This window comes from Misgurnus anguillicaudatus, chromosome 22 (assembly GCF_027580225.2).
Source record: "Misgurnus anguillicaudatus chromosome 22, ASM2758022v2, whole genome shotgun sequence".
Lineage (NCBI taxonomy): Eukaryota > Metazoa > Chordata > Actinopteri > Cypriniformes > Cobitidae > Misgurnus > Misgurnus anguillicaudatus.
Window position 1 is genome coordinate 41,320,279 of NC_073358.2, and position 13,966 is coordinate 41,334,244.

General features: G+C 38.7%; 2 protein-coding genes across 2 annotated transcripts; one reads left to right on the plus strand and one right to left on the minus strand.

The window, feature by feature from the left end:
* Positions 1-623: 623 nt before the first annotated feature.
* Positions 624-4,056, plus strand: LOC129439429 (uncharacterized). The gene is made up of 4 exons (XM_073860798.1): positions 624-700; positions 749-942; positions 1,742-1,798; positions 1,908-4,056. Exons 1-4 carry the CDS (start codon positions 624-626, stop codon positions 3,143-3,145), a joined length of 1,566 nt encoding a protein of 521 aa, XP_073716899.1. The 3' UTR covers positions 3,146-4,056.
* Positions 4,057-4,682: 626 nt separating this feature from the next.
* Positions 4,683-10,005, minus strand: bmp10 (bone morphogenetic protein 10). The gene is made up of 2 exons (XM_055198799.2): positions 8,728-10,005; positions 4,683-7,988 (listed from the first exon to the last, which is right to left on the minus strand). Exons 1-2 carry the CDS (start codon positions 9,128-9,130, stop codon positions 6,913-6,915), a joined length of 1,479 nt encoding a protein of 492 aa, XP_055054774.2. The 5' UTR covers positions 9,131-10,005; the 3' UTR covers positions 4,683-6,912.
* Between the last annotated feature and the right edge of the window lie 3,961 nt (positions 10,006-13,966).

Below are 13,966 nucleotides of genomic sequence, written 5' to 3' on the forward strand. Positions count from 1 at the left end.
ATTTCAATCTGTTTTTATTTTTCAGATCAAGAAAACAAAAATCTGCATTCTGAACTAGAACGACTGAAAAGCGAGTCATCTACACATCTTTCTGGTGAGTCTTTATGGCTATCCCGGTCAAGTAAAAATCCTCCAAGGATTTTTTTCTCTTTGCCAAATCAAGCCAGTGATTCAGGGTTTGACTTACCCTAACAAAATCTTGTTTATTAAATCTGATTAATGAACAAATTTGATATGTTTTGTAACCTGGATCGACCATTTAATTAAAATGATCTGATTTATATCAATTATAAATCTGAAATTTTTCTTCTTTCATGAACACTCACAAGTATTTTATTTTATTTTATTATACCACTATTTGCACCTCCCTGCAAAATAATCATGTCATCATGAAATTTGACATTGACTCCCAGAATCAAAACTGAATCATTGAGAGCTCAAAATGTTCACCCCAATTCTACACACTCCTATAGCTCCTAAAATACACATTAGAAAAAAACTTTTTCAGTCATAGTATATTTAGCATTTAAACAATCAATGAACAAGGAATAAAGTTAGTTTGTCTATGTCTGAAATTATTGTGTTTCTCAGAGTTGAATGAAAAATGCAAATGTTTGGAGGATATGGAGAAACTTCTTGGTGAAAAAGAAGCACAGATTAAAGATCTTGAGGAGAGCAAAGAAGTGGCTTTAGATGAGAAGTACAAACTACTAAATAAATAATATGATAAACTATTACAAACAACCAGAGAGATTGAGGAAAAACAAACAGAAATTGAAGAGAAAAATAAACTGATGAGTGAGAAAGAGAGACTGCTGGAGAACACAGTCAAAGAACTGGAAACCAGTAAACATCAACTGGAGACACTGAGAAATGAACTACAGGAAAATAAAAGCCAACTACAACTACTGCTGGAGGAAAATAAACTACTGAAGAGTTCTGGTAAGAAATCTCTGATTGAGTGAAAATTAACCACGGTCAGAAGTTGTGCTTTTACCATAACTGTAAAATGTTATATTATTTTTAGTTATTTAAACAATAAAACAATACATGAGGAATATAGATGTTTATATGCTTTCAAAAATTAATTACTGAATAACAACTTTATTTTATTTAGAATTTAGACAAACTATTATGTATGTCCAACTTTATTATTTATATTGATTATTAAAAAACAATCCAGTAGTAGAACTCTATTAGTGTTACGAATGAAGACACCCTTCGCGTCCTCCCGGTCGACAGAGGGTGCCTTCATCAGAATTTTAGTTTGTGTTCCCCGTTCCACTTCATTTCCCATCATGCCACTTACCCGAGACTGATCACGCCACCACCTGTTACCAATCAGACTGGCTATATAAGCTCCTCTGAAACACTGTATTTAGGCGAAGTCTTGATTTGCCCCTGTGTGATCATTACCGAGCGATATTTCCCTGTAAGTGTTTTACTGTTGTGACCTGGACTGTATTTTGGATTATTGATCATTATCTGCCTGCCCTGATCTTTGCCTGTATCTGTTCCTGTGATTGTAATCTGCCTGCCTGTTTATGAGTTTGGATTATCCCTGTTTGTTTGTATCACTGTGTCTCTAATAAAACTGCAATTGGATCTTCTGTCTCAAGACTCCATGTTACAATTAGGGTCAATGATGCAATTATTTTAGGTTATTTATTTAATTATTACCATGAAGCTGTATAATGCAATATAACATTTGACAAATTGAATTGTTTTGGTGTTTTATCAGTGTCAGCACCAGTAAGAAGAAGAAGAAGGAAGAGTTTTGATGAGGAACTTCCAAACAGTGAGTTAATTATGAAACAATGCAGGGATAAAAATTTTTTGGTAGTTTTAGGTATACCAATAAGATACATTTCAGCAGTCATCTGGTAATTTACTATCCTGTTTTCTAGTGAGTGGAGAAACAGCTTCAGTGTTGGTTTCTGGATCAGAGCTCAGGTTGGTTCTGCTGGGGAGTGCTGGATCTGAGAAGAGTGCATCAGTAAACATCATCCTGAACAGAGAGGAGAAGATCCAGACTGATACATCAACAGAGATCCAGCAGAGTGAGAGCAGACAGGGGGAGGTGAATGGGAAGCAGGTGACTGTGGTGGAAACTCCTGACTGGTTTTGCTCTGGTCTCTCTCTGGAGGAGGTGAGACAGGATGTGAGACTCTGTGTCCGTCTGTCTGCTCCAGGACCTCACGCCTTCCTCCTGATCATACCAGTACAACAATCTACTGGAGTAGAGAGAGCAATGCTGGAGAAAATGGAGGAGATTTTTGGGGAGAGATGTTGGAGGAACACCATGATCCTTTTTACTGTTACTGATGAAGAACAAAAGAAGAACATTGAGGATTTTGTCCAGTCAGGGAATCAGGAGGTCCAGAGACTTGTAGAGAAATGTGGGAACAGGTTTCACTGTCTCAACATTCATCAGAGTGGAGATGATTCACAGATCTCAGAGCTGCTGGAGAAGATTGAGAAGATGATGGAAGGAAACACAGAGAGATTTTACAGCAGTGAGATCTACCTGGAGATTGAGTCTCAGATCAGAGCGATGGAGAGAAAGATCATGAGAGACAGAGAGGAGAGAAAAGAGAGGGAGGAGAGAGAGATGAAAGAAAAAATAGAAAAGGAGGTGCAGAGGTCCCTGAGAAAGATAGAGGGAGCGATTGAAGAACATGAAGGAGATATTCAACAACTTTCTGAGCGAACAGGTGAACTAGAGAGACAGATGAGAGAAGAAAGAGATGAAGAGAAGAAGAAAGAACTAAAGAGAGAGTTGGAGAAAGAGGTGGAGAAGAGATCGAAGCTGGAGAGAAAGATTAACAAACTGAAAGATCAAAGAGAGAAGGAAAAGAGTGAGATGGAGGAGAAACACAGACAGGAGATGGAGGAAATCAAACAGATGTATGCTGAAGAGGTCAGGGTGGAGACAGAGAGAAACATCATGAAGATCATCCTACCTGAAATTCAGAAAAACATTTCAGACTCAAAGTCAAAGATGCAGGAGGAGTTTAACAGACAGATAGAGGAGAAAAACAGAGAGTTAGAGACACTAAAAAATCACTTCTCAGAACTCAAGGAGAATTACTCCTCACTGTGTGAGTTTCATGAATCAGCAATGAATTTCCTGAAAACTTCCTAAAATCCTTTTTTTAGAAAGAAAATATGTCAGTTGATGTTAGAAGTGTGTGATCAAAATGAGTAAACTTATCCAATATTGATTTCTTGCATTATAATGAGCCTAACAAAACCCCTTGAAAGGACTTTGTAAGTGCTTCATATACCGTAAGATGGTCTCAGATGATAATACTGTTAAACAAATTGGACATTCTTCACTGTAAATATTTATATAAAAGTACATTTACTGATGTCTTATAATGAGGTGTCTTTAAATTTTGTATATTTGTGATTTATTACATTTTTATTCCTTACTTCATTTTGATTTATCATAGAACTACTTTTAACAAGCATGTTCTCATTGTGTTTTGGTAAAGTATTGGTTAGTTTAAGAAATAATAAATATAAAGATGAAAGTGATGGATACTACCCAGATGCTTCTACCTTGTGAAAGTGTTCATACAGCATGTGTTCATAATATTTAAAGTTTACCAAAGCTGCAGTCAATATATTCTGTATGGAATTTGATATAACAGTTTTGTTATAGTATAATGGCCACAAGGTGGCGCCAAGTCTGTCTTGTTTATCAGCAATGTAATTCATGTGAAAATTGGCTTTACAGCGGTAAAGTGCTGCCATGTAAGTTTGTATATATTCACCTCTTCAATAACAACATATATCTTTAACAAAAGATATCATCAAACACATTTTAACCTTTTACTATGTCTCATAGTTAAACACAATGAGTAAACTTTGAAACCTTTCATTTAAATAGTTTCTGGATACTTTTTTGCAGGTGGAAGCAGCTTACATTTCTGTACTTAGCACTTGTACTGAGATATTAGTGTATTTGGTCAATGTAGCAATATTTCTTTATTTCATCACCTGTTACAAGTCATGCTGATCTGAGATCAAGACAAGCTTTGTTTTTAAATTCACCCATCACTCTTAACACTGTTTATCCATTAAGACTTAATAATTGCGTATCAGAATAAACTTTGTTTTTAAATTACTGATAAGACAGTCGATTTAAAAAACAAAAATATTTTTGGTTTGTTTTTTGGTTGTTCTTACCAACAATAGTATGTTTGTTATTATACACCCATGTTAATAACTTCCTTTGTCAACACATCAGATTGATTCTGAAAATAGATGATGATATCCAGACACAGATGCTTTGTAAATAGCTTGTTAATTGGATGCTGCACAAATACTTGTGTGTTATTGGTCAGAAGGTCCCGAACCGTCACATCATTTAAAGCAATAAATATACTGCAGGTTCCACATTGTTTTCCACCCTTGGATAAATATTTTTTATGCTATTTCTGACAAACCAAATGCGAGTCGATGACTAGTTGAGTTTCCACTTGCACATTATGAGCAAGGTGTAACCAAGATTGACACAAAGTTTGTAAAAGAGTCTTAAAATTGTTTCAATGTTTGACATCCATTAAAAAATATATTTTTTTTAATTTCTAATGTTTGCTCAAAAAAAGCATTAAATAGCTTGTTAGATCACACAGACAGTTCCTTAAAAATATTTCTTTTATTTACATATTTTATGTGCACATGGCAAATAACATAGTTTTTACAATTCAACTTATTTAACATCTTCACAAATCTAAATTTTTAAATCCTCCCACCCCAAAATCTATTAAAAGAACTAAACGCATCTGCACAGGCTCAAGTGACAGTTCGGATGAGCCTGTGTGGTCATTAGTTTCCAGTCAGCTTTCCATGAATGACCTGTTTGACATACAGTATGTAAACTATGGGCCTTTGTGCTGCTGGTCTTCAATGGGAAGTAAAATTTATGAATTGCTCCCAAACCCAATGTCTAAACAGCGAGCTATTGCCTGACCGTGCCTAAATCTATTTTGGGGTGTCTGGGTGCAACGGACCAGAGGATCAACAAACTATATACAAATCCTAACAAGACGTCAGTGCTTGTGAAGTGATTGATAAACGGAAATCAACATTGCTGAGTACTGTACAAAACACACTAGATGCCAACAGATAAATTATCACAATTAACATTAAGTTTAATTTAAAAATAAATTGTATACACATATTCTTTGCAAAACGTACGCTGTATAGTGTACTTAGTCATATGTACAGTATTGCTATACAAGGTCACCTAAATAATAATAAAAATTAATAAATTAATCAATAAATAAGCTTTATCGTAAATCCAAGCAGCAGAGCACAAATCATATTTCACAGAGTCAGATAGTAAAGGTGATGTCAGTTATGTAAAGCTAGTCATGTGAAGTATGTTTCAGGCATGGGAAACATCCTGACAGATATTATCAGACAATGTGATGACCGAAAAGTCCTATGGAGTGTATCTGGATTGGGGATGACCTTGCGAGACAGTTTCCATTCATCCTTTTGGCCTGACAGTGATAAGGGTCCAACTGGGGATTTGTTGCCTCGAGGCATAGGAGAACATTTTAAGGTGGTCTCAGTAAACCAGTTGAAGGGGGGTGAAATATGCATCTTTTTTCTTAGGGTAGATTGGGGTCACCATTTGATATGATATAAAACTGCCCTCTCATTCCGAAGAATTTTCTATGCTCTCTCCCCCACTTTCCATGCAGTCTGGAATCGCTACTGGTTTTCCAAGCTCTGAGTACCAAACACATGTTCCTCAATCCTGACACCTCCTTATCACAGCTCGGCACAGGGGTGGTAGAGCAGCTCGCACGGCATGTGGAGCAGAAGGGGGGGCTTGTACCCCCCCAGTACCCCCCTCGTAACTTATTGATGCTGTCAACAATAGTCAGACAAACCAACAAGTAAGACAAACCAAAGTGTGACTCTCTGCGTCCTCTTTCAACTCCCCAATTCTCATATCTCAGCATCTGTGCTTGTAGTCAGTAAATGATATACTGATATGCAAGTCAATTCCATGGCGGAATGTGGATGATGAGTCATACATTCGGATAAAATGTTTAAACGGCCAACAGGAATTAAACGTTTCAAGGTTGACAGCTCTTATAAGATTGTCTTTTAGTTGCTTGGAGTTTAGAGTGAAACTTTTGGAATACTGGCCGCAATCTGTAAAAATCCAGAACAGTAGATGTTCTCAGGCAGAATCGGAAGTCCAGACCGGTCCGTTCTGGTCTTTACAAGATTCTTCTGGTCACTGTTTCACTTTAACTTGGACAGTTCATATCAAATGCATTCTGTTAGGCAGGAAGCTGCGTATTGACTCGGCAGTGTCACGGCAGATACGATACTGAGCTTTGTGGAAAATGGAAACGGGCAGTTTCACAGGCTTCTTGTCTCTTGTAGGGTCACCAGACTGACCCCGTGGTGCTTGAGTTCACAAACTTGTGCTGCCATCTCTATGAAACACCCACTTAGCGAGAACTCTGCTGACGCAAACGCTACGGCCAAGTATGCAACGAGTCCGAGTTGATACAATCTCCAACTTAAACTTCAGTCTTTACTGATAAGAACAGGGGATTTATCCTGGCTGATCTTGAGGCGTGTCAGGGGTTCATTTACTGTCTTACGTTCCACCCAATCTTTCAATGAGAATGAAATTCCCACCAAAGTTTGCATTTTTGCCCCTTGTCACATGGTTCCAATTAAGTCCTCTGTGGCAACACCCTTGATTCCGTGACTCTCTTGCGTTAAGGTAAGGAGTGATAGCTTATCCACCAACACTACTTGGAAGAAACTTGGTATGTAGTGCCATAGTTTTGGCTGGTCCTTTTATCTCCTTCCAGTCCAACTTCTAAGCTTTAGCCCAGCTTCACCCAATTTCTCAGTGTCCATCAAATACTATCTGCATCCACACTCTGCTACCACCATGCCTTCATATTTATACTGATATGTAACCACACCTGCATCATCTAGGTAGAGCAGGGAGATGGGATCTAACTTAGTGGGCACACAACAAGCCATAGAGACCTTCTGCGGACTTTTCAGGTTGACCAGAGTTTGCACAACGGCGTGTTTTGTAGGTGTAACATGGCTGGTCAGGGGGTAAGTGCACAACCCTGCACACTCGTACGCTTCATAACCAGTTGGTGCCAAAATCCAGTTGTCCCAACCAATGTCTTTGAAGTCTACATAGAGTGGGTTCTTTTTACACAGGTTGCCTTTGGCGTTACGTCGAATTCTGGCCGCAGTGTCGTAGATAAGGTTGGAGCGCATCTGTAGGAGAGCTTCCTCACTCGGCTCTCCTTCCTCATTCTCACCTTTTTCTCCCGAGTCTTCCCGGAGACCGGTCATCTCCAGGCCAAGATTGTCCTGAAGGCCACGCCCAGCAGTCTCATGCTGGATGAGTTCATTCAGTTCTCGCTTGTCTCCACGGTGGTCTCCACTCTGGTCATCAGAGAAGACAATCATTAAGGGTTTGTGTTTATCCTCCAGGTTGGTGTCGATGTCCATGTCCCCCTCTATGGCATTGTCCTTATTTTCACCTTCGGAAGCTGCAGCACTCTGAGAATTTAAGCTTGCTATGTGGACCTCCAGCCTGTGGGTGGTGCCATAGTCTGACTCAGATCGCCAGTGGTGCACCGCAGCAGTCATGTCAAAGGATTCCCAGCCGTTATCTGTGCCGTAAACCTGTCGAGACGCCAACTCCACTAATTCCGTTTCTTCATCTTGCACTTTTGTGTCTTCTCTCTCGATATCATCCCCTCTTATTGGACGACTGTTGTTTGTTTCACGGGGTTTCACCTCATATATGGTCACCTTTCTGTCAACACCAGCATATTTGTTGCGGTCTGTTTGGACCAGGGTGTAGAGTCGGAGTTCAGCTGTGGTGACCTTTTCGTGGTGTGGGATGGACACATTGAAGAAAAGTGGGTGTTGTCTCACCCCACCAGGTCCCACGCTGGATAGGGAGGAGTCTATAAAGAATTTCAATGCAAAGAAAATGATTATAAAAGGGATCTTTCCTGCTTTAATTAAATCAAACAAATGTGTAAAAACTAAATCTAACAATATAAAAGTAATATAAATGTTTGTGTATAAATGTTTTATAAAAAAAATGGTTGTGGGGCAGTACCATTGAAAAAGTTCCTAATATGTACCATTTAGGTACATATATGTATACATTTGAGTACCAGTATGTACCTTTGAGATCCTAATATGCACTCTTTGTTACCAATTTATACTTCTGAGGTACGAATATGAACTATTTAGGGTGCAAAGCTCTACTTTTTGACAGCTGGGGTACATATTTTGACCATAACTGTTTGTTTGTTTATTTATTTATTTATTTATTTATTTGTTTATTTATTTGTTTATTTATTATTTATTTTAATGCACAAAACTTACTTTTGAAATTAAATTAAATTTTCATGTTTTTAAATAATTCTTTAATTACTATTTCCCCCAAAATTGTCTAAAATAACTTTTAATTCCCATATTTAACCCAGAATTGTCTAAAATGATAATTTTTGGAAATCAAATTTGCCTTCAGTACAATTTAAAGACTTGGCAAAATAAAGACTTAATTTCTTCATTGTTATCTTACCCACATAAAATAATCGCAAACACAAACAGCTAAAACAATTACACTTACAGTTAAACTGTAAATTCGTCCCATCGTAATCTCCAAGTTTGCAATTGAAAATATGAATTTACCTTCATTTTTAAAGCTGCGTACAATGTTTGCGGAAGGCATGGATGTTCGGTCATTGGCGAAGCGGTTGTACAGCTCCAACATGTACTCGGGGGGCTCCACGCGAGTGGCCCCCGTGTGCACGGGTGGAGGGACACCTGACAGATTGAAGGTGCGTAGAAACTGCCCCTTTAGGTTGTCCAGCATGCTTTGCATGTCCACTTTACTGTCCTGCTCCAGTAATGAGGGATCCACAACACCTCCATTCCCATCATCCAACCCTGGAGCAGTGCGGAGCTTCTCTGGCGAGCTGATAGGGTTACTGCGTGCAAAGAAAGCCCCCCAAAACAAAAGAAGGAAGGCCAGTAAAACTGATGGTGTGGATGGCCACATAATCCAGAAATTGCAAACCCTGCTGCCGGTCATGATGTGAGACAAAATGTGTGCAGGTGCAGTCCAATGAGGTTTTCACAGGAGTGACAAAATGCCCTAAACGTTTTTAAGAAGAACTAAGCACTTGTTAATCCAGATGGTCACTTTAGTGCAGATTTTGGAAAGTGGAGTCCAGCAATGAAGTCCCTCTATTCCTTGAGCATTTATTCTTCCTCTCACCTTTTGTGATGTCTGAAAGGTTTTGACTGGTGGTTTCACTACGTGAAGGAGATGTCCCTCTGTGCCATCTCTTTTGAAATGTTTTTCCTCTCTTCCCTCCTCTCTCTCTCTCCCTCCACTTTCTCTCTCTATCGCTTATCTACAAACTGGGAAGCTCTGCATTTTTAGTGTTTGTAGTGTCCCAGTGAGAGTGTGTGTGTGCGTGTGCACTCTTATCTGGTTGCTTTTCCTTAATGAGGACTTTGTAAACATCTCTCTGATACGTGCAGAAGCCCCTTCCTTGTCAGGGTGGTTTTTTTGTTAGGGTGGGTGAGCCGAGGCAGATTTGGGCCTAGTGTTTGTGTTTCTTTTGAGCGTTGGGATTCAAGTTTATCGAGCATTTCTCTTTGACAAACGTCTGAAGAGTGCTCTTTGAACAAGTGAGGATGAATATCTGTGATGACGGAAATTGAAATGAAATGGGGTGTGAGAGGTTGTAGGATTGACTGAAAGCAGGCACCAAACAAACGTTTGCCTTTGCAGTGCTGCTATCTTAAAATCTCTGTGTATCTCAAAGAGGCTTGTAAGCATTTGACAAGCATCAATTACGATGTAATGGCTTTGCGGTACTTATTTACTTTGTGGAAATTAACTTTTGTTTATGCACTCTTAAAAATAAAGGTGCAACAAAAGTTTTCCAAATGTTCCTCTACAAAATGCCTTAGGTGAAACTTTTTTTGGGACGTTAAAGGCTTATTATGGAACCACACAGAAATTGTTGTTTTTATGATATCAAAAAACACCTTTATTTTTAAAAGTGTATGGAAATAAATCCTTTAAAAGTCTTTCTCCAATGCTAACAAAACATTACTCTAAAAATGAAGGGTTGCAAAAATGGTCTTTGTTGGGGCAAAAAATGGTTCGTCTATGACATCATCGCTGTTAAGACATTCTGTCGTAGTGAAAATTGTTTGTATTTCCATCAACTACAGTAGCCAAGCATGTTCTGATATCCTGGGTGTGCAGCAGCGTGCCTCCTGAAGAGCTTCTACAACCACGGGCCAAACAAACAGTACATTCGGAAGTGCAGTGAAGACCTTATCAACCATCCTGAGTGGCTGACACAGCTCCGTGACCAATGGAAAAGCTCTCCAAGGTCACAGGATGTCAAGTACCCAATAAAGCGGCTTCATGCAGTGGCATGTCTCTATTACGCATTGAGGTAAATCTCTGAGTAATGTCAGAGCGCTTCTGCGTCAGTCATAGCTTCTACTTTCAGATACCCAAGAAAAAATTGAGCCTATCATGTCAAAAATGTAATTCCTTCAAACTTTATCCAGAGAGTTCACGTTAAAAGACCAGCATTATTTACATTATTTTCTGATAATATTTACAGCTTGTATTCATTTTTTAAGAAATGCACGTCTTCTCTCACTTTTAAAGGTGCTATTTAAATAATAAAAAGTCTTTATACAGCATACAATGTCAAAAAAGAAATGCTCAAAAACATATACCTTTGATATACAAATATGTACCTTTGAGGTACCAATATGTACCTCTGAAGTACTAATATGAACTCTTTATGTGCAAATGTGTACTTTTTCATTCATTCTGAAGTTTGACGTGGTTACTATATAAACACTCATATTGTAAATAAGTGTGCAATAGATTTATTTGAGGAAGAGAGTTGACCAATATTTAAGTCTCCATTGTCTGTATGTACAGATAATCTTTGTTTTCACCGCATTTTGTTCTATAAATCACAAATCTTTCGTTTTACAATAAAAATGAGATCCAATCCTTACAAAAAGCTACCACACAGTCTTAAAAATGAAAGTGCTACACAATGCCTTAAAAAAATTAGTTTTCAAAATAGGGTCCATGGACCCCCATGGGTCCCCCAGAAGGTTCTATGAGTCTTATAGGTATGTATTGTTAAATCGCAGCAGATAAAGATTTCAGATAGCTAGGTTGGCTTGTATTTTTGGTGCGAAATGGGAGTTGTGGGGGGCCTAACCTCATATACTTCCATAGGGCCCAGAATTGCTGGTGGCGCCCCTGGTCCGTGCTTGAGTTTGGTTTGGAAGCTGCACAGAGACATGTGCGTAAGATGACGCGGTCCCTCTCCGTCTGGCGTGCATCCGGACCTTGACCATAAACATCTCTCTTTATGCACAAACAGAGAAAGAAAATGCAAAAGCAAAACTGTTCTGCTAGAAGTGGTCACTGTGGTAAATGTAAGAAACCATCCGCCCACTAGTTTGGATATTAATCCTCTAATCACTCACCTGTGCTCTTTAATATAATGTTGCATGAAAATTTGACAGTGTATGAATCCTGGTTCTGTTGTTTACACGGTCAAATTAAATAAGATGTTTGTATTGTTTTTACCAGGTCACAGACAACCATCAACTGTATTTTTACTCAATGACAATTTAATATTAAAATCGTATCAGTTAGCGCTTAACGTTCGGTTTACAAGCTACGGTTGTCGGTTGGGAGACTTAACTGAAATAAACATCCCTAGTAGGAAACGTTGACCCAGTAACCACTTAAGTCAGTCACATGCAAAATGCATTGCATATTCTCACTCTCTTCCTCTTAAGATAACCTTTCCTGTACGCAGGAGATACACTTGATTACTGCCTTGTTTATCTTATAAACTGTTGTGTTTCCAGGGGCTCATTTCAAACACACGGGAGAAACATCTGGAAATGTCCATTGAAACCTATGCCAGAACAAACTGGAAGTCACCGCGTTAACAATCCAATCATATATTCACATATTCGTCGATTTGTTTGTTTTGAGCAGCACATCTTTTGTATAAACCAGCCCGATCGGAAATAGGAAATCCTTGTCTGTCCTTTAATCAGTATTATGACAGCTGACAGACTTAATCCTATCTGTTCTTCCCCTCATTACGTAATGCATAGCATCTTTTTGCGCCCCCCTCCCGCCTCCCCCCAAAACGCACGCATTGTGCTTCATTCTGTAAATACGGATCTGAAAGCATTCTTCCCATTTCTCTCTCACACTCCTTTATCTCCTCTGACACACTATCTTACTCTGACTTCAACCAGGCAGCAAAAGTAAAGGTGCAGGAAAGACAAACCAGATAAAAACTGTTTATTTACTGACGGTATTCCACATTTGGTCCTTTTTGTCCTTTACACCCAAATGTTTACAGTCTTACAAGCAGTCTGGTGATTTCACATAAATAATAAAACTATTAATGTGGGCCACAACAATTTGTTTAAAGTCTTCATATATATTTTTTAATTGGGACAAGACTTCTGTCGTAGGTTTATGTCAAGTCTGGGGTGTGAATACTACCTTTAACATGTCCACTGGCGCCAAGCGAGTGCCAAATTTCCCAGATTTTTATGATGGTTTGTCAATCTGTGAATTGCTAGCTTTTTGTGGAGCAATAATGAGACTTTATTTTATAGAGAAAAGCTTTTTTAACCCTTAAAGGTGATGTAATGACTTCTGTCGGTGTTGCAAAATCTTCTGATAGTTGTCAATTAATGCAGAATTCAAATGCTCCACTTTCACTGTTTAGCTTTACAAATGTATATGTATAATATGCATACATACATACAAAAGTACATATATAATGAGCTCAGATGCAAAAGCTGCAAAACGCGATCTCTGTCAAAAACGAGATAATGATATTGAACGAATGCTCTTGGCATGTATAATACATTCATCAAATACTTTCGCTTCAAATCCACTTAAACCCGGCCTCAGGCCAATCAGCAATACCGGTTTGTTGGCAGAATCCGTTAAACACCATGCTGGTTTTTCAGCAAAGTCCTCTAAGTGCACAAAAGAAAAATTGGATGAACAACAGCACACATTTGGACTTCAGCTGTCCAGTTGCAAAAGAAGGTTTACCGAATAAATTAGGATATTGACCAAATTTTTGAGACTTTTACTTCATAAAATTTAATTAAAAATGAACAGTGAAGAGTGAACGGAGACTTTTTGCATGCATGCATTTAGAGGGTTTTGCCGCAAAAGACAATCAAATTTGTTAAAAACCAATGAAATGACATTTCAATTACTGACTAACAACCTTGCCATTAAAGTGAAATAACATAACCTAAACAAAAGAGCCTGATAAAAATGCTAATTTACAAGAAAACATGTCAGACGCACTTAGAGGGTTTTGCATCTGAGCTCTTCGTATATTTTACAGACACTCCCCAAAAGATTGCAATTACAGCGTCTTAAAGGGATAGTTCGGCCAAAAATGATATCAAACCCATGATTCACTCACCCCGAAGCCGTCCGAGATGCACATGTCCATCATCCCCCAGACGATGACATCCTCAGCCATTCCAGAAAATGTCCTAGATCCCTCAGCCAATCAAATGTGAAGCCATGGGGTCCACGACCCCCAAGTCCAAAAAATGTGCATCCATCCTTCACAAAACAAATCCAAACGGCTCCAAGATGATAAACAAAGGCCTTCTGATGGTAACCCACGCAGTTTCGCCGCAGAAATATCCACATTCAAAACCCCACAAACGAAAACAACTCGCATCCGGTAAATCCGCCATCCCAGTCACGTCCGCATTCAAGATCAGAGCTTTACTCAGCGTACGGAGGTTACTCTGCTTTTGCTCTGTTCTAAGAAAAGTGCGTACACTACGCTAATACACTGAA

Coding starts and splice junctions, on each gene's coding strand:
- bmp10 (XM_055198799.2), bottom strand. CDS start 9,130: ATGACCGGCAGCAGGGTTTGCAATTTCTGGATTATGTGGCCATCCACA. Junction 7,989..8,727: donor ACGCAGCTTTAAAAATGAAG/GTAAATTCATAT, acceptor AATTCTTTATAG/ACTCCTCCCTATCCAGCGTG.
- LOC129439429 (XM_073860798.1), top strand. CDS start 624: ATGGAGAAACTTCTTGGTGAAAAAGAAGCACAGATTAAAGATCTTGAG. Junction 701..748: donor GAAGTGGCTTTAGATGAGAA/GTACAAACTACT, acceptor ACAAACAACCAG/AGAGATTGAGGAAAAACAAA. Junction 1,799..1,907: donor TGATGAGGAACTTCCAAACA/GTGAGTTAATTA, acceptor CCTGTTTTCTAG/TGAGTGGAGAAACAGCTTCA.